Consider the following 20,867-nt stretch of genomic DNA (forward strand, 5'->3'; position numbering starts at 1 on the left):
AATAAAATAAAATTGTATTTTCCTAATCAACTAAAAAATTTAATAAAACCTATCAAAATTTATCAATCGACTTATTACTTTGAAAAATCATGAACTTCATACAATAATTTAACAACAACCATTAAGTAGCACTAGTAAACAACAACACTACTATTTTATTTTTATTTTTTGTTTTTTATATAAGTATATATTGTTGTTGCCACACTGCCGCTATTGTAATGTAGTATTAAATAATAAAATGTAAATGCATACAAATAATTATGCATAAATTATTTTTACTAATTAGCCGTAAATCACATAAATTTATTTATATATTTCCCTATGTAACTAATAATGTGTAAATATAATTTCTGTAACTTTAAAGGCAAATTGTAATTTTCAACAAAAACTAAACCCAATTGACATCGAAAGTATTAAGTGTTTTAAGTTTGCATCGAAAAAAGTGAGTTATTGGAGTTAAGAAATTTAACACACACGAACACATACACACATATTAAACTAGAAAATTCAAAATATATGTATAGCATATTTTTAGTWATACGTTATGGTTAGTCAATAAGCATTTCAAACTGTCATTTCCAAATCCATTTAACGAGTGAATCAAATATTTTGTGCTAACGACACGTTCAACGAATCGAATCAATGAATAATACAAATAAAGAAAACATTATGTTTATATAACATGGATGTGTGTACTTATTTTCTAGGGGATTGGGGTTTAAACTCGTTAAAAAGGGAGCGAACATAAACAGAAATCAGAAATTTATCCTTGGCCGGATAAACCATAGGTTCGTTCCGGTTACGTAGACCCGACTGTCATGGAAACGATTAAGCAGGACCGACTGCGGCGTAATATCGTGGGTTTCTGTGGCTAACAGTCCCGAGTACATTGTGTTTGAAGATAATATCCTAATAAATACTAAGTACAGCCAGGTCGAACTCAAACTGGTCCCAACAACGGAGTGAAGGTCTTCCATCGACTCCGGTACTCGGCGTTGCTAAAGCGCAAAGCACCATAAATCTTCCGCAAAACCTTTTTCTCGAACACTCCTCTCCGAACATCAGATGATATCATTGTCTATGCTTCTGCAGGACGGCAATGATGAGGGATATGTAGAGTTTGGTCTTTGTTTTTCGAAAGAGGTGTTTTTTTTGTTTTTTACTCAGTTAAAAGTAGCAACTGTTGGCAAGAGTGATTTTACGTTGGAATTCAAGGCTGATATTGATTTCAAATTTATGACTGCCCACAGTGACATGCGAATCAAGTCGCGAATGCGATGACAGAAGATACTTCGTCTTGTCTTCTTTTACAAACAGACCCATACGCAATGCTTCCTTATCTAGTCTGGAAATAGCAGAACTAACGGCGCATTCTTGCGGTCAATGACATCAATATAATCGACTTATGCCAGCAGTTATACACAATAGAAAGTATCTTTGTCTGAAACATCAGTCGATATTGAACGACTCGGATCGGTCAGTCTCGGTACTTTCGGACCTTGTGGTGCTGCTCAACTTTAATTAATACAGTCGTATTAGTTTTACGTGGACACCAAATTCAGACATAGCGGCATAAAGGCAGCCCATTTTCGTGCTGTGAAACCTTATCGAAGAATTGGCGCAAGCTAAAAATCTGTAATGAATTTTCCAGTTCTAAAGCCGTACTGATTTGGCTCAATCAGTTTGTTGACTGACGGTGGGCTTCAGTCTTAGGCACACTAAGCTAGGACCTTGTATGCGATATTAAGGAGATCGGAGAAAAGCTTTTGACTGAATTAATAAATATTTTTTTCGGACGCCACCAGCAAATACCACATTTCTTATTGGGCCTGAAGAGTTTACTGACAAAAAATTCCCCTAAATACAATATTCAATCTATGTTCAGCCTTAGGACATTTTTTGTAGAGTTACATCAAACCGGACACTCAAAAAGGGAGAAGAACCTTTTCAAGCGGCATTTTTAAACATTACCTAGCACAATTTTTATGGCTTTAAAAAATGCGGATTACCTTTAAGGTGGCTGCAACACGAGCTGACGACAAATCAGATATAGAAACTCAATTATACGCAGGTGTTTTCGGAATCAAAGCGAAGCAACAACACCACCAGCTACTACTAATTGGAAGGTGACGACCCATTGCGTGCTACACTCATCGCAAACTGCACCAAGCGCAATTGCAGCAACAAATATAGCAACAATAAGCACATTAGTATATTAATTATAAACATGTAGGGCTAATAAATTACGAGTTAGCCTTGTGCGGTATGACCAATACAATGCCGAATACCCATAAATGGATAAATATCACCACTCATAAGTCAAAGCAGCAGAAGTGAAAAAGTTAACGGTGTGACAACAACATGCTGCCTAGTTGGACGCGCTTCCTGGTTCGAGCTGCTCTGTTACTTTGCAGCTTTCATTGGATGTGCAGTGAACTTGTAACCGGAGCAGAAGTGGATGGGATTGCCTGCGTTAGTGCGACTTTGATAAAGCGTCACAATCTAAACCCACAGCTTTACGGCGGTTGCGAGTATCGAAAGCGAAATGCTACTGTGCCGCAGTTTCGTCGCTTGCGTCGAGAGATTAAGCCAATATTTCGTGGGCACCCAAAGCCACGCGGAGAGATTCTGGCAAATAAGTTCCACATGAACACATTCGGCGCCGATCAAACTGAGTCACTGGTGAAGCTAGTCAATAAAATCGCCATCGAGTACCTGTACAAGTGTCCACCGGTTATCTATTATGACAGTTTCGTAAAGAAATCCGAGGCTATGATACTGGAAAGTCTTTTTAAGGTACAGAAAAATAATAGAAGAATAATCAGCTGAAGCAGAAACTAGGTGTTAGTTTTTGAGACATTGATTCATCTTTTATAGACTTTTCCCATCTCCTTTTATCACGGCGAAATAAACGAACATTATAAGGCCATCAATTCAAGGTTAAGACGACGCATAGATAGCCAGTGTAAAAGCTATATACTATTCCTTTCGGATCCAGAGATGACGCGCAAAATCATTGGACCACAAATCGAAAGTCGAGTTGTGCTGGTCGCGCGCTCAACACAATGGAAGCTGAGGGATTTTCTGTCCTCGGAAGCCTCTTCAAATATTGTAAATTTATTAGTCATAGGCGAGTCGCTGACCGAGACTCCATCGCGTGTGAGTTCTGCAATATTAGTTTCGAAATATTCCGAAATTTAAACACTATATGATTTATAAGAAACTCTATAATTCCAAAACTAGGAACGACCTTACGTACTCTACACACATAAACTATATACCGATGGTTTGGGTTCTAATACGCCCATTGTGTTGACTAGCTGGATTCGGGGCGCACTTTCTCGACCACATGTTAACCTTTTCCCGCCAAAATTTGCTAATGGTTTCGCCGGACACAGTTTCCAAGTGTCGGCTATAAATCAGCCGCCTTTTATATTTCGCATTCAGTCGCTATCCAGAGGTGGCAGTTCTCACACCAATTGGGATGGCTTGGAATACCGTTTACTCAATATGATTGCGTCGAAACTCAATTTCACCATCGACATCATAGAGCCAGCAAGACGAATAAATGTTAAGAGGTAATAATGCATGAAATCCAGTTCTCCCATGATACTTTAACAATGTTCTTCTCAAACCCATGCATTTGTTCAGCGTCATTGACAATATAATACTTCAAGTCCGCACAAGAGCTGCCGACATCGGCATGTGCGGCCTATATATCACGGACGATCGCATCACGGAAACCGACATGTCCATTGGGCATTCACGCGATTGCGCCAGTTTTATTACGCTTGCATCCAAAGCTTTGCCAAAGTGAGTGCGCCGACTTTAGGAAGAAACGTAGTAGCAGAGTAGCTCAACTTCCCTGTTGCATTTCAGATATCGCGCTATTATGGGTCCCTTCCAGTGGCCGGTTTGGGTTTGTATTGTAGTGATTTACTTGGGCGCCATATTTCCCATTGTGTACAGTGATCGGTTGACGTTGCGCCACTTGATCGGCAATTGGGGCGAAATGGAGAACATGTTTTGGTATGTTTTCGGCATGTTTACCAACAGCCTCACTTTTTCGGGCAAATACTCGTGGACCAGCACACAGAAGACATCGACGCGTCTGCTTATAGGGTCTTATTGGTTGTTCACAATAATTATAACGGCATGTTATACCGGCTCCATCATTGCGTTTGTGACACTGCCAGCCTTTCCAAATACGGTGGATTCTGTTAACGACTTGTTGGGTCTTTTCTTTCGCGTGGGAACGCTAGGTAAGTGATACAGAGATGGAAACTATGACAATTATGAAGAAATAGTGAAATCACTTTGTTAAATGGGTAAGAACAAAAGGGAGTTTAACAATTTTTTTGGAACAGAGTCAATACTGGTTCCAAATGCCCGATAAAAGTTTAATTCCTCTAATTGAGTGTGGTCTCACCTAGTGAAACATCCACTGAATTGAATCGCCACGTCTTTTCCGGACTTTTACTTTCCACACTTTCTCATGCGAGGGTTTTTTCAGACAATGGCGGTTGGGAGACTTGGTTCCAGAACTCCACGCATGTCCCAACAGTCAAATTGTACAAGAAAATGGAATTTGTTTCCAACCTGGAAGAAGGTATTGGCAATGTGACGCAAAGTTTCTTCTGGAACTATGCATTTTTAGGCTCGGCGGCACAACTGGAGTTCATGGTGCAAAAGAATTTCTCAGACGAGTAAGTATATAGTAAAAACTGTATATTACGTAGTACAGTTTGAAAATATCTACCTTTTTAGCAACATTTCACGTCGGTCCGCACTGCACCTCAGCGAGGAATGTTTTGCATTGTTCCAAGTTGGCTTCCTCTTTCCGCGAGATTCAGTTTATAAGCGCAAAATCGATTCAATGATCTTGCTCGCCCAACAGAGTGGTCTCATGAATAAAATACTCAATGAGGTCAAATGGTCCATGCAACGCTCGGCTAGCGGCAAACTGCTGCAGGCGAGCTCAGCCAATGCGCTGCGTGAGCGTATACAAGAGGAACGCCAGTTAACCACAGCCGACACGGAGGGCATGTTCCTGCTGATGGGTATCGGTTATTTGCTCGGCGCTATAGCGCTCGTTTCCGAAATCGTTGGCGGCATAACGAACAAGTGCCGCCAAATCGTACGCCGCTCGCGAAAATCCATTTCCAGTGCGTGGTCATCAAAACGCAATTCTGACGACGGCGAAGGTTTGCGTACAGCAGCTGAGCAGTTGGCGCACGAGCAACGCAAGCAGGCCAAACGCAAAGCAGAGAAGCAAGGTTTCGGCATGCGCGAGTTCAACCTCACTAAGAAGACGCTCAAGGAATTGTACGGCAACTATTACAAGCAGGAGCCAACGTACGTTTTGAAAGACGGTAAACTATTGCTGGAAACCGAGGCGCTTTCGACCAGTTCGACAGATTACCACTCACGTGACTCCAGTGGCGAGGTGCCCGCTAACATGTTGCCACATCTACATAGCAGGAAAAAGGCGATGCTGGTGGCAGAGATCGATGTGGAGCGTGAGCGTGAGCGCGAACGCGAACTTATGGCTGCGGCGGCGGAGGAATCCTTAGCGGCTTTGGACGCGTGTCTTAAAATGGAGCAAGACACGAACAGCAGTGAGCGTAGCGATGATGATGTGGCCTACGAGTATGAGCTATTCGGCAGTCTGGTGGAACCCGAAGGATCGTTGAGTACGAAATTGGACGACCTAAATCTATTCACAGAAGGCGCCGCCGAGCTCGAGAAAGTGGATAATGAGCCGGTAGTGGCGCGGCAGAGTTAAAATGCAAAAGTTTACGGCGTTTATTGAAAAAATGGAAGTTTATTTCAATTATGCGAGCATCCATTTATTAAAATGGCAGTTACATGTCAGACACATATACTTAGAATTCAGCTTAAACTAAAAGTGCGCTTAAATATATGGGATCAGTGTTTTTAGCATCTATGCTTTGCTTTTTAATAAAAATAGTGTTAATTATAAATTTAAAAAATAGTTTTTAACAGTAAATTCATTTAAATAGCTTCGTTCTGGTGCAAATCTAACAATTGTTGTTGGCATAGACCCGCTTGCAAGTGGTATAGCCCGTTACACACGTTTTCGCTAATTTGGCATAACGGTGCCGTAACAAGCTACCTCTTAACTAAAATTACAGTTCGGTCTTTGCGTTTTCTGTTATATTCGGGTCGTCCTCACTAGCGTCATTTATGTTCTCGTCTGTAAAACCAAAATATTAGAACGAAAAACATATTTAGCAACTAATAGCCAATAAATAAATATAAATTAAAAGCAAAAATAAGCAAATGTAGGGAATGTAAATTTATTTTACATTTTTATAGCTTATCAAAGTGGTGAGAATGTAGAAGAATGTAATAAAAATGTAGATAAATTTTCCATTGTGCCCTGAATATCGGTTATTTGCTATAAATTTGTATGTATGTGCGTTGTTAAAACATATATTTGTCGTTTGTAATTTAATTTCGTTAATTTGCTACACTTTGACAGCTTTTATTCACAGAATAAAATTGAATTTTCCTAATAAATATTTGCATTGACTTTTGTCTTGTATTGCAATTGCTTATAAATATTTCGTGTTAATGTTTTTTGATATTAAAGTGACTTCATAATTAAATCTTCTAATTGCTTAGTGTCAAATTGTGGCTTAGCTGCGCCCTGCGATGCTGTGGAACTGAGCCAATACTCGGATGCTGCTATGTAGATGGCCACAGCGGCGCCCACAATATAGGCGATGTGTGTGGAACTTTGGAAAATGACACAAGTGGCGATGCACAGGCCAAAGTAGGTGAGTAAACGCGTGATATTAACGAATTGGTCGCGTTGGTCAGATGACTCATCTGTTGTATACACAAAGCGATGCAGGTATTTAAAATATAAAATTCACACGGTTTTCGATGGTGAAAATAGAAATACAGAAATGCATAGAAAGAATGTACAAAATTAGTGAGAATCATTTGTGCTTAAAATATAACCTATAAAATACGCAACGATTCAATTTTTAATTATTTTAAAATGTACATACCCAGACATTTTCCATCTTTCAACGTGTATCCGGTAGAACACTTTTTACACATATCGGGCCCATCACCATCGCAGCCATCGCAGGAGCGATCACATTCTAGGCACGAATAGGTGCCCTCATCATTCACACAAAATTGGTTGGGACGACAAGGGCGTTTTTGAACTAAGCATTCATTGATATCCTGGCAACCGGCTGGGTCCGTGCCCATTATCCAGCCTTCTTTGCAGTTACGGCAAGCTACCGGAAGTAAGGTCATTGGAGTTATTAACACTCAATGTATTAAAAACACACTTGCACGTACCTTTGGGGCCAGCACCAGTACATCCAGTATCCCCGCAAGATCTGTGACATGTGGAACATAGCATTTTCTTTCCATCATTGTAAGCTTCGTAGTAATTATCCGCGCACGTATTACAATTGTCACCTGTAAAGCCAGCATCACAAGCGCATTTGCCATTACCCTTCCTAGTGCCAGATCCTTTACATTTGCCTATTGTAAAATATTAAATTATTCCCGAAGCATAAAACATATGTTGTTGTTATTTAAGCGGTAGCGGTTATCTAGACTCTGTTTAGGTAGCGAGTAAGTAAAATGGTGGCTTCAATCATGTACGCAGGATATATGTACGTTTGGTATATCGTGGACGATTCTGGATAAGTAGGAGTGTAACCTGTTAGAGTATCCAGAAAGAAATTCACTCTAGACTCGAGAGTTACTCTATCGCTTGTCTATGTGGGTTTAACTCCTAGCACGTCATTTACTAAGACTGTGTCAGTGAAGGTGTTAATAGCTTCAATACGAAAAGTGTTTAGTGCGTGTTTAATGTCAGTTGCGTCAGTAGTCTGGTCGGTTTACCGTGGTATGGCGTTCACGTAAACTAGGAATGATCTTTCGATTGCTTTAGTGGTCCCCTCTAAGCAATAAAAACGTATCCTAATAATCCCATCACTCGTCTACACTCACCATTGCCATTGCAATCAGTGCACTGTTTGCATTCCGGCCCGTAGTGATCATCTGGACAACACACTTTCAATTGTTCGATGCAAAGCCACGCGTGCAGGTCAGGCATATCGATTTGCTTATGCACAAACCATTCCTCTAGTAAATGCTCATGATCGTTGGCCATAGTATGGCATTGATCTTGCCCACGTCGCACATCACTACATAAGTGTTCTTGCACCTCTACTAAACGCACTTCACTAGTTTTATATGAACGCAGTTTTTCCTCTTCCCAAGCAGCATCTCCGCCGGCGTGTTTACCGCGACTAGTTTTATCCAAACCCTTCATACAAAAGCATAAGCATTGCTATCAAAAGATTTAATAAAAAATGCATATACCCACCAGCTTGAAAGACTCCACAAGTACGGTACATGATTTACAAGGTGGCAGCTTTGACGATTTTTCCTTCTGTTCCTGTGGACTCTTATCAAAGCCTTTTACAGCGCCACAATTGATTCCCAACAGCAGCAGTACACTTAATAGATGCAGCATGTGAACTCCACACATTTTTAGGTGACTTTGTGTGCTACGCGGCAGTTTAAGTTGGCCAAGACTTGATTATTATTATATCGTTTACGTGGATTTTACTTATCTCTACTGTCCGAAGCTACAATATTTATATCCATCAAGCAATCTTTCCAGACTTATCGGCTTTTCTGACAGCTGTTTCTTTTAGGTGTACATATGATGCACACGGTCGCATTTGTTTTGAGAAGTGTACAAATATTGCACTCTAAAGAATTCATATATATTTTTAAAAATTCTAAACTAAAAAGCTAATTTATATATATTATATATAATAAAATAATTACGGGTTTCACATAGGCTCATAATGTTAAAAATTATAACGATCCAAAAACATATAATTGAAAATTGTAAATGTGTAAACTCATTTTTCTATGTACTCCAACATAATATTTTTAAAACAAGTGTAAAAATTTATAATTTTATGATTTCACAAGGCTTTATGACAAGTATATAAGTAAATATATTTTCTAAGTCTTTGTTAATTTACTAACATTCATGCTAGGTTTTTCAAACATGACAGTGAAATTTCTTGAAGTTTTACAACACTGTTACAGAAATGTCAAATGGAAGCGGAAATCGCGCGCGGAAATGAATATCGACGCTTTAGTTCGCTTTCAAATGAAATCGTGAAATATAGTTAATTAAAGTTAAAAATATTTTAAATTGTTAATTTGTGGGTTTATTTTATTAATTGCAAGTATATTATGTGTTAAAGTGTTCTAATGTTTATATTTCTGAAAAATGTGCTAATGTGTGTGCTGTGAGTAGTGTGTAGTAGTTTGTGATATGAGCTTCTATTGCTAGAGTTAGCCATATTTTTAGTAAAAGAAATGTAATACAAAAATCAAGAACTCCGTAATGCTGTCAACAATCAGGTAGGCACATTTTTATTTATGGTTAAACTTTTAAATACACTAATACGTAGGCGTATGAGATTATCACTCATAGTCCGCTGATTAGTTTTCGTAGTCCAATAGGTCGTCTAAGCCAATCGCACTCATCTAAATGGCCCACTATGACGTTGTCTTCATCACTTCCTGCATTGAAGCAAGATTAAAAACTAAAAACCACCCGTTATATTAACTACAAATTTCGTAGAGAATATTTCGCTTTCGAAGGACGTAAATCTTATTGCTTTTTAGAAGTTTAGTCAATTTACCACCTCCAAGGTTTTCATCTTACTATTTTCTGCAATTACATACTTATAAATTTCATATTTGATATACATATATATATCAATCGGGATATTACTTTTAAAATAACTTCAAAATTAAATTTTATGTATTTTATTTTATGTATATAAGAATATTCGCATATATTCCTTTCAAATACTTTTCGTAAGCGAACAGGCACAACTGAAGAAGCCGTGGACGTATCTACAAGTTCCAAGCGAGCAACTAATACTCTCTCTAGTGATATATACATATATGTGTCTTTTGCTTACTCCTATATCTGTGAATTCCACAGAGCTTTGCTTTTGCTCTGCTGCTCAAGAGAGACTGCAATTACTCACTTTTTTATGGTTTTCAAGAATTTCACACATTTCGTCAAAATTGTATGATTTTCTATTTTATTTCTTGTTAAACTTTGAGCTCACACGCTTAGAAATTGATGATGACGAATATTTGGTGAACGTAAATAACTGCGCACATCACGCGTTATCATTTGTTTATACCATAAACTACAATAAAATGCTGTTTTTTCAGACAGTTGTTGCATGTTTTTCAAATTAGCGAAATTTGCTGATAATAAGTGGCACCATTTGCGCCTTCCGTGTGCTTTAGATTTTGTTGTTGTAACTGTGCAAAATATTCCACAAATAATATTGAAGAATGTTGCGCTGTCAAACATTCATGGCCGCATATAAACACAGTTCCGTTCTTTATGTTCCGGTATTGGAATTAAAATTAAGAATTTCATTTTTTTGTACACATTTGTACGAAATTTTATTGTTTGATCTGATATTTATTTAAATTACTTTTTTCATCTCTGTATTGCATTTACATATGGTGAAAATATTTATAATTGAATGCTTCAATGTATTTGTGGTTATGTTCATAATATTTCTTATTTGTAATATAATGTATAGCTTCTTGCTTTGACGTTTGCATTCGGGGAACTTACGTTTAGCATACAGAGGCAATAAAATTGTTTCACATTGCTATATTGACATTTTATTATGATTATTAAATTTTAATAAATACCGTTTATTTGATAGAGCTTTTGCTGCTGTCTAAAAATAAGTAGCGTTACATCATTGCAATTTGTATATATTTAATTTATCATTTAGGTTTTCAAAATTTCGAACAATTTTTTTTTTTTTTTTTGGGATACGCGTACAAATTACGTAGGATTGACAACATATACTTGTATACTATAGAACCTCTCACAGACGCGCCACATCATTTTACATCACACAAATTGAAAATAACATTTCTCTAACAGCAAATACAAAAAAATGTTGATAGACAAATTACATTAAAACGGTTGACACGTGTGAAGAGAAATTGAATTGGGATATTTCGTTTCATATTCCGGTTAATTTTAGACAACTAAAACTAAATTATATTAATTAGTAGTTAAGAGGAACGCAAGATCACGCTTGTTTTGGGTGACTTGCATACACTTTTAGCTAAATTGCCTTTACATTTTCCTCTTGTTGTAATTATTTGCAATTGATTTCTCTCATGCGCACACACATGAGAGAAGGAAAAAGCCAATTAAAATGAAAATAATTAAATTAACAACTAATAATTACGCAACTTTACACTTTTTAGCACACGGTGGCTGTGGTAGCTGATCAGCACCGGCGTCTAGTCAATTGATCTGCAGCGGCTTTGCCTGTTCCCACGTGAAACCGTCACGTCCAAAGTGTCCATAAGTGCTTGTGCGCTGGTAGATTGGCTGTCTGAGTTTCAAGTCTCTGTTAAATTGCAAATACAAAACGTTATTAATAAATAGCACATGCAATATTAACAGCAAATGCAAACTTACTTGACAATCATGCCCGGTCGCAAATCGAAATTACGCTTAACAATATCGAGCAGTTCTTTTTGTGACTTGTGAGAGGTGCCATAATCGAAGACGGTAATTGAAAGTGGCTCTGCCAGGCCGATGGCGTACGAGACCTGCACCAAGCAACGTCTGCAAAGTCCGGCTTTTACCAGCGATTTGGCTACCCAACGCGCAGCATATGCGGCCGATCTGTCCACTTTAGTAAAGTCTTTGCCCGAAAAGGCACCACCGCCATGTGCGCCCCAACCACCATAAGTGTCGACGATAATTTTGCGTCCGGTCAAACCGGCATCGCCCATCGGTCCGCCAATGACGAAAAGTCCACACGGATTTATGTGCACAATTGTGTTCTCATCGAAATATTTGGCTGGAATGACTTCTTTGATAACCTTATTCATGACTTCTTTGCGCAAGTCCTCCAAAGAGATCTTCTCCGAATGCTGCATGGAGACGACAATGGTGTGTACGCGCTTAGGCACTGCGGCACCCTGGTTGAAGAGGTACTCACATGTGACCTGTGTCTTTGAATCGGGACGTGCCCAACTGAACTCGCCCGAACGACGAAGCTCCGCCAATTTCTCGTTCAATTTATGTGCCAACACCACAGTTAAGGGCATGCATTCCTCGGTCTCATCGGTGGCATAGCCAAACATGATGCCCTACAAAAATTTTCAATACTCTATATGTACAAAATGCTTAAAGTATTAAGAAGAACACATGCAAAAAGCAGAAAAGCCTACAGGTGTTAGTTAACAAAGGCAACATAAACAGTTATTGTGTTAGTAGAAGTGCAACTAAGTATACAACAATAAGTACAAAGCATAAGTGAGTATATGAGTAGATGAATTAAGCAGCTTTATAAGAAGTCAGAGATTCGAAATTTTGATTGAGTGAGTAAAATTTGGCCCATTACAACGAATTTTGCTTTAATTGATTTTCGAATTTCGGTTTAGAAGTACGCATTAGCATTAATTTACAACTTGGAAATGGTTTGCGAAATTTACGATTCTACAAAATAAAATACAAACACCGAGTCCGTGCACCAATGCCAATAGTGTGTGTATGTGAAGCACATTCTAATGCATGAATATCAAGAATTTCCATACAAATATTTCTTGGAAAAGTATGCGCAAGAAAACTACTTCATACATACATATGTATGTATGCATGTAATTCGTGCTTCAAAATGTATTAGAATATCTTTGTCTGTGAATGTGTATGTGTTTTGCGCGCGATTATGCTGATGACGTCGCAATAAAATAATAATGCACTACGATTTAAATATTTTTCTTTTAGCAAAATATACGAATAAAAGTTTATGCGAAAAAACCAAACACGTTCAATTACATTTGTTACAGTACATAAGAAAAAATAAAGGATAAGCAACAGAAACGCATTGAGATTATTCGTAAACACGTTCACACCTGGTCTCCGGCACCGATTTCTTCATCGGCACGATTTATATGCACTCCAGCTGCGATTTCCGGCGATTGTTGGTCCAATGCTAACAAAACGTTGCACGTTTTATAGTCAAAGCCTTAATTTTCAATTAACGGGTATTTTTTGATTTTGTAAAAAAGTACGATATTTTTGAAACGAAAAAAGAGAAATGCACACAAAATAGAAATAGTTTTTTCTTTTGCGATTTCTTAATTATGCAATCAACAAGGCAGAGATTTCAATATATAAATGGGACACTTGAGGGCATTTTTTAGAAGGATGTGAGCAGGTTTCGATTAATTATAGTTATTTAAACATTTCATTAACTACGCTGTAGTTGGCAATTCAAGCAATTAGTCTTAGCCGTTTTTTCATCGACAATTCTTAATTTTTGTATGCACAGTTAGTGGGCGTCATTTATTTAATTGAAATCTGCGCCTGGTCATGGCATTTTCTTCAATTACTATATATATATATACAGTTTATAGAGATAAATTCGTAGGAGATAAGTAATAAGATACGAAATTGTATATATGGATATTTCCGGCGAGTGGGACAACACAACATCAACCCAGATCAAAGCAAAAACTACTTTGAAAGTTCGTGAAATGAATGTGGTAGACCCCGTTTACTAGGCATGCGCTTTTTCATTTCATTTTAGAATGAGTGTGAGAAACCATGAGCGGATTTGGTGCACCCCTGTGGACACTGTGGCAACGTCACAGCGCACACCGTGCTTTTGCACTGGCTGCGTATTTTAACCTTCAGTTATGCTAAATAGTTTTAGTCTTTTTGACATGCATTACACTTTGACGCAAATTTCACTTTGCACAATATTATTTTGGCTATCGTTAAAAGTTCTCTTTCTTCTATTTGGTCAATTTAAATTATGAGCAGTATGTATGATAGGCCAGCCAGTTAAACAACAACAAAACAAATTCCGTTTTTTTTTTGTAAGAAATTTAGTTAAATTCCAATACCTGATCACCAGCGCCTACGTCTTCTTCGTCGCGATCGACATGTACACCGTTGGCAATATCGGGTGATTGTTGCTCGATTGCAACAAGTAAATTACATGTTTTCCAATCGAAACCTTGAGAATTTTACAATGAATGGAATTTCGTTTAATATCATTGGGTCCAAGCGGGCGTTTAACCATTATATAACGCGTGTGCGTGTAATTTTTTATTATTTGAGCCACTGAAATTTTGCCCAGTTTCTGTAACTCAAGCGTTAACTTACCTTTGGATGAGTCGTCGTAGCCAATGTGTTTGACTGTTTCACGCACGACCTTTTGGTAGTCGATCACGGCCTGCGATGTAATCTCGCCGCAGAGCAGAATCATGCCGGTCTTGGCAACGGTTTCTGCAAAATTCAAAGGCAAATAAGCGTCGATTAGATTGTGTTCAAACTCAAGTGTAAATATATATAAACAAAAGTGGTTATTTGCATTCGTGCATTTGGGTTTCGAATTAATACTGTAAATATTTATGAATTGTCTTGGTGTCGGGTAATAAAATTACAAACCCATAACAAAATCTAACTTTAGATCGAATTGTTTTTTTTTCAACTCTATTTACAACTTATCCTCGCTTCCTATTGCATACAAATCAACAAAGCACAAAAATTAATTATAGGTGTACAAATGTAGCAACGCTGTACATATAAACTATGGGTTAAAATAAGTTTGCGGCCATAATGTTTATTTTCGTGTTGACATGGCGAGACTTTTGCGCACGCGTTGACTTTGCGTCACCACAAAGAGAGCAATAGCTTAACGATGACGAAGGGAACGCCGCTGGAAACCTTGCATATGATTTTGATTTGGATCATCAAAAACTAATAGAGCTTCTCGCACAGCTGTTTGTGCTGCTTGATTTATTTAACAAAAAAAAAAAAAAAAAAAAAAAAAAAAATTTAAAAAAAAAAAAAAAAAAAAAAAAAAAAAAAAAAAAAAAAAAAAAAAAATTGTCATGCTACAAGCAAGTTCTCCTTCAAATCAGTCGCTCTCGCAGGTTTCACTTCTTTATTTGTTTACTATATTAGCCCATAATTACAAATAAATGCGAGAGCAAACTTAGTAAAAGGAAAAAAGCAGTGAAATCAACTAGGATTGGTGTCTTTAGAATCGAAAGGCTAACAGAATTTATTGTAGGCGCTTTTTCAAGAAAATGCTAAACGAAATTTATTTTTTATTTTTTTTATTTTAAAGCAATTGTCAGCTGAATACCTCCAATATCAATGCAATATCACTAACATAAGCTAGCAATGGCTTGGGACATTATTTTTCGAACGATGCTTTAGTGCACAGAGACCCTTAAACTTGTCATAACAATTAATACAATTTTCATAAATAAGAAGTACGTTTGAATACATTACCACATGCTACTTTTGCGTTGGGATCCTGCGACAAGTGTGCATCCAAAATAGCGTCACTGATTTGATCACACATTTTATCTAAAAATAGAAAAAAGAACAGTGGAAATAGTGAAAATAGTGAAAATATGTGTATTTAGTGTATGTCATTTGTGTATAGATACTGTATTTAGTAAATAAGAAAATAAGCACAATATTTCTACACATATTTAGGTTAGGATAAACATCAAGGAATGGGACATACAAATTTTGAGCTTGTATATAAGCACACATAATAACTCTTGGTATATACATAGTTATTTAACTTAAGTACATATATCAAAATAATGCGCTGGGCAGTTGCTTGTTCTCCAATATATAGTGATCGTCTTGATGTTGCTGTTCTATAAGCAAAAGCGTGGGCGTTTATGCATAAGAGCTACGCCTCCAAAAGAGAGCAAAAGCAATATTTATGCAAAACTAATGCCAATTCCGCTATAATTATACATAAATCAAAATATTCCTGATGCATTTGCATTATTTGTGGCCAACTCAATTCTGTGTTTGATCGAGGAAAAAAAACGCCAAAAAAACCAAAAAGTGTATTGCATAAAATGCAATAAATTTGCCTCTAACTTGCTTTTACCACAATATTTACACATAAATTATGGTGGAAGCATGTGCAAAGCGTTCAAAATTAATGACGTCGGTGTTCGGACACACGCGCATGTCATATATGGTTACATATACTGCAAACATTTATCTGCTCACAGCGATAATGGCCAAGGAAAATAAAATTTAGCCAAAATATAATTAAACGCTCAGTCAGGGAAATTCAATGCCAAAGTGTCTATGCAGCATAAATTGAAGATGTGTATAGATATTCACAAAAGCGACATAAAGAAAATATATATGTAGATACATATATGCATGTACGTGTGTGCACACAGAGTGCAATTCGTGCGATCCTGTTCGAGACGCGGAGTATATTCTCGCGTATCAAATTGGGCGCGTGCAGCGTCGACTCGGCACAAGTGTGCGATTCGACACCGTCGCCGTATAGTATTATATATTAAATATCTGAAAAATATTATTCAGCAAAATGTATCAAAACTACTATATTAATAATTATTCCAGAGTTTGCAACTTTCAGCGCCAGACATTTTAGGTTTTCAGTAGAAATATTATTACACAATGTGGACAATATTAAATTGCATWTATGTACATACATACATATGTATCGTATATATTTATAAAGTATCGATTTACGGAGATTTTATTACGGCGCCATGAAACATTATATGTTAATAAAGTCATAAACAACTTTCTGTTTTTAAATTGAATGAGTAATTATGTAATAATTTATAAAGATATTCTTCATTTTTTTCTTCTAATATTTTTTAGTCCTTAATTTTGCGCTCTAATTATATACATATTGTCATAATAAGTTTACATCGTAATAATCATTAATAAAATTAAGTATAAAAGATAATTATGTCCAAACTCTTATTTTAATTATTATCAGTAAATAATATTAATTAATCTGAATCATTTTCAATTGATAAGGAAAATCCAGTTTAATTTGTTCGTAATTTTTCTATTGATTTGCGTTTAAATTTTCACGCTGTCGTAACACAATTTCTGAGAATCCCTATTTATAGCGCAGTTTCCAGAGTAAAATGTGATTAGTTGTGCTGGTAACACCGGATTATGAATATTTTAATAACAAATAGAGTGTACTGTACTATCAGGGTATTTTTTACACTGCGAGCATTAGCTATTGAATAATAATTTGTATATGTATGCATGTGTTCATAAAAAAAAAGTCACTTTTAAAGCGCAAAATGCTGTAGTAACCTCAATTTTTGTGATCATCGGGTTTTTAATCAGTTGGAAGAAACTTATTTCCTTATCAGCTCTACTTCCCCCCTACTTCTGGTTTACATAATATATGCAAATGTGTATGCTTAGAGCTAATGATACATCGAAAACAGCTGAGCTACGGAAAGTATCATGAACTGACGACAAAAGGCATTAAACTACATCAGCTAATCATTGATGAGCCAACTGAGAATATTCCAACCACGTGGTTTCTGTGTAATGGCAAAGCTCAGCTTTGCATACAGAGGTAGTTTAGTTTTACTTAAAAAAAAAACGACGGAAGTCAGGTCGACTAGGTTGATTGATGGCGCCGTTTGCAGAATCTTGGTCTTTTTACAGATTTAATCAGAAAATTCTAAAATATATTGCGATATATAATCAAAATCTACAAAGAGCCACGATAAAGGGTAAAAAGAAATAATAAAATATAAACTAATATAATGAGCACGCAATAAACTGACAATCGATGGGGATTTTAGGAGCATTCAATGAGCAATATGCCAACAAGTAAGCAAAGCAATCGCGTGAGTGTTTCGTTTAAATGTGCTTATGCATGAGCACCTCGATTATATTGAAATGTCAGAGAGCACTGAGAGGGAGCCATAGGCTGCGGGAGCTTTGGCCAAGCACATGGTGCGCATGAATAACACAAACACGCTTTTATTATTATTTCAATGTACATACATATATTCGTATGACCAGCTGTTGAAAATGCAATCTTATGTTAATTCACGTGGTATTAAAGTGCCGAAGATGTAAACAAATATCAAAGATAAAAATATGTAATCTTATATGCATCTGCTGGGCGATGACAGAACCATTGACAACAAATTTCAGCTGTAAAAATAGTCTTTGTATAGAATCTACTAGAGACATTCATCAGCAAGCAACTACCTGGTCACCCTAAATGTGAATAATCTTGGGAGTTAATTTTGCGTTTGTGTGCGCCGCAAAACACGCGTTCTCGGCAATACGAAACACATAACACAAGGGAAACAAAAACTCTCGCAGCTGCAAGAATTATACTAAAGAAATATAAAAATCATCAAACAAATACACATTTTTAGTTCAAATGACAAAATATAAATTGCGTTCGATGGCCGATAGTTTTACTACGAAAAAAACACACGTTACATTTCTGTGCCATCAAAATTAAATTCAAGAACATACTGTTCATGAAATGCCGCAGGTAATAAAATAAATATAAGGGCTGTCGCGGGGTAGTGTAATGTAATAGAGCAGAGGACCACGTTAAAGAACATACAGCGCGGTTGAACCTGCGAATATGTACTCGATATTCTAGAGAAGAATGAGACGCCGCCATTTTGTAGGTGTTCCATGTGAGCGGCGGAGAAAAATAAATTAAGACAGGACAAACATTAAAAACTGCTAATTGTCTATGGAAATTTCACAAGCAGCTTTAGCTTTAGAATCATTCGTGTAATCTTAATTTATGGTTGCTTTTCGTGACGCAATCAAATTAGATCAGGTGTCTCAATGAGAGATTAATCGAAATTTATCATTTACCTGTATAGCAAATGTACATCATCCAATTTTTGTTAGAGGGTAGAAACTGCATACACAAAAACGGCTCATTATGCACATTCTTACATAGAAAGCAACTTAAACATATTTACACTTAACATTTCACAATAATTCAATTATTTTCAATAATACTTACCGGGATGTCCCTCGCCTACTGATTCGGAAGTGAAAAGGAATGTCTGTCCATCCTCCATGTCATAGGAATCGGTTGTCTTTCCATTGCAGCCATTGGAGTGACCATTTGTCGCAGCTGATGATAGTGGCATCTTGTTAGGTCCAAGTAACTTTTTACGATTGTATGAGAGGAAATGCTGTTGAAGATTAACAAATGATGAAAATCTTGTTGTTTTTGCAGTTGTAAAAGGCAGGTTGAAATAAATTGATTTTTCGCAAAGGAAGAAGTGATTTTGTATTGGAATGAACTTGGTTGAACAGGCAGCGGAGTAGGAACCAGTGCGAAATGCCGTTGTCAAATTTACACTAAGCTTTTGAAAAAATATTTTGTAAAATAAAATCTGCTGCCCTCCGTATTTATTTATGTAACACAGTATTTTGCGTGAATTCGCCGTGGAGTATCACAAATTTACACTAAGTTGGCACTCCGTATAATCACTTGGCTGTTTCCTAAATTTATCGTATTTTCTATTGAACCTTTATTTTTGACTGCCTGTTTTTAGGTAGTTGACTGCTTACTTTTAGTTGGTTGTCACACACACACAATTCTACAACACAAAAATGCGATCAATTCGGCCAGAAGCAGAAAACACGTCCGCACTTCTTGACGGTTGGGTAGAAAAAGAGCGATACCTATTTGCTACTCTCAGAATTTATATAGCAAAAAGCAGACCATCAACAGCAGGAGCGGAGACGACGGTAGCAATGCTCGTTATCGCTACAATTCCGAATGTTGCCGTTGGCTACGAAGCAGACTGCAAAGACTTGCCGGTGGAGGTTAAAAGTTGTATATGTAATTTTCCTTGATGATAGCTATCCGCACTTAATCATCTACTTTGTTTTTATTCGTGCTTTTCGTCGGTGTCACTTTTCTTAGTTTTCTTCCAGCAAAAGCAAAAATACAAAATTGCCCAAACAAAATATGTTGAAGATGACAAGTTTGCTTTTCCGACTTAAACGATAATTGTAAAATCGACTTTTCCGATTCTTTTCCTTTAGAGTTGCAAATATTTGGTATTAAAGTCATATTTCGTATTGGTATTAAAATCGCTATTGTCCGCAAAAATTGTGTTCTTAAAAAGTTGAGAAAACTATACACTATTTACTTTTAAATAATATATAAGAAAATCATGCAATTAATTTATACATGTTTTTAATATTCAAAGTGTCACTTTCCAATTTCAATCCATACTTCTACATTTAAAACTTGTGTATATAAAATGATGTTTTCAAATGCTATTTGGAAATCCGGTTATTTCTAAATCATAATAAGTCGAATGTCGTTATAAAATGAAATTCGAATTTTACATAGATCTATTAATTCCAATTGAATATTTTTTTAAGTCTCATATTAGTTTATAGCTTTGGTATGTGTATTTCTTATTCTAAAACAAAATAATTCGACTATAAAAATATTCATAACATTTCACTTTTGCTTTCTTCTTCCATTGTCTTTGAAAAATCAATCCATGTGTTAATTTGAAACTTTTGACATCAACTTACTCAGAGTTAGCTCCCAAACTGACTGAAGTGTAATTCTTATCATTCTATGACTTATATACTTTTCCCTTAATTATATACATATATAGTAAATCTAAATAGAAATTATCAGTGCTCTCCGAATTTAAATGATAATTGTTATTTATTAACAAACGGATCTTGGATGTATGTTCTTTATAGATTGACAAGCCTGGTTCTAATTTTTATTATTAATAAAATCGATGTGTTATAGCATTGGCGGATTTGTGGCCAAAATTCTCTTGCTTAATGACAAGACTTTGTATGATGTCGCAAAACGAACATGTGACCTATTGAGTCATATCCAAAGATTTACCGTAATGGAGCATTATTAATACTTAAGGAAATTAGTAATTTATTATTGGCCTTC

At 36.5% G+C, this 20,867-nt stretch overlaps 3 protein-coding genes across 6 annotated transcripts; 1 reads left to right on the forward strand and 2 right to left on the reverse strand.

Annotated features, from left to right (window-relative positions):
* Nucleotides 1–2,424: 2,424 nt before the first annotated feature.
* Nucleotides 2,425–5,785, forward strand: LOC108970890 (ionotropic receptor 21a). Its single transcript, XM_018936587.1, has 7 exons — nucleotides 2,425–2,796; nucleotides 2,878–3,159; nucleotides 3,244–3,578; nucleotides 3,652–3,813; nucleotides 3,880–4,262; nucleotides 4,514–4,706; nucleotides 4,768–5,785. Exons 1-7 carry the CDS (start codon nucleotides 2,425–2,427, stop codon nucleotides 5,783–5,785), a joined length of 2,745 nt encoding a protein of 914 aa, XP_018792132.1.
* Nucleotides 5,786–5,795: 10 nt separating this feature from the next.
* Nucleotides 5,796–8,718, reverse strand: LOC108970894 (cysteine-rich with EGF-like domain protein 2-A). Of its 2 annotated transcripts, none has more exons than XM_018936591.1 (5): nucleotides 8,384–8,718; nucleotides 8,005–8,323; nucleotides 7,342–7,530; nucleotides 7,041–7,277; nucleotides 5,796–6,217 (listed from the first exon to the last, which is right to left on the reverse strand). In XM_018936591.1, the coding sequence occupies exons 1-5, from the start codon at nucleotides 8,546–8,548 to the stop codon at nucleotides 6,150–6,152; spliced, it is 978 nt and encodes a 325-aa protein (XP_018792136.1). In that variant the 5' UTR covers nucleotides 8,549–8,718; the 3' UTR covers nucleotides 5,796–6,149. The 2 variants fall into 2 exon arrangements, with proteins under 2 accessions (XP_018792136.1, XP_018792135.1); XM_018936590.1 differs by having other exon boundaries at nucleotides 5,796–6,855; nucleotides 8,384–8,717.
* Nucleotides 8,719–10,741: 2,023 nt separating this feature from the next.
* Nucleotides 10,742–20,547, reverse strand: LOC108970897 (S-adenosylmethionine synthase). Of its 3 annotated transcripts, none has more exons than XM_018936603.1 (7): nucleotides 20,483–20,547; nucleotides 18,942–19,116; nucleotides 15,404–15,481; nucleotides 14,267–14,389; nucleotides 13,009–13,121; nucleotides 11,564–12,243; nucleotides 10,742–11,492 (listed from the first exon to the last, which is right to left on the reverse strand). In XM_018936603.1, exons 2-7 carry the CDS (start codon nucleotides 19,069–19,071, stop codon nucleotides 11,387–11,389), a joined length of 1,230 nt encoding a protein of 409 aa, XP_018792148.1. In that variant the 5' UTR covers nucleotides 19,072–19,116; nucleotides 20,483–20,547; the 3' UTR covers nucleotides 10,742–11,386. The 3 variants fall into 3 exon arrangements, with proteins under 3 accessions (XP_018792148.1, XP_018792147.1, XP_018792146.1); XM_018936602.1 differs by lacking the exons at nucleotides 13,009–13,121; nucleotides 20,483–20,547 and adding exons at nucleotides 14,005–14,117; nucleotides 19,499–19,863; XM_018936601.1 differs by lacking the exon at nucleotides 20,483–20,547 and adding an exon at nucleotides 19,499–19,860.
* Between the last annotated feature and the right edge of the window lie 320 nt (nucleotides 20,548–20,867).

Source organism: Bactrocera latifrons, unplaced genomic scaffold (genome assembly GCF_001853355.1).
Source record: "Bactrocera latifrons isolate USDA-ARS-PBARC rearing strain unplaced genomic scaffold, ASM185335v1 scaffold_314, whole genome shotgun sequence".
Taxonomy (NCBI): Eukaryota; Metazoa; Arthropoda; class Insecta; order Diptera; family Tephritidae; genus Bactrocera; species Bactrocera latifrons.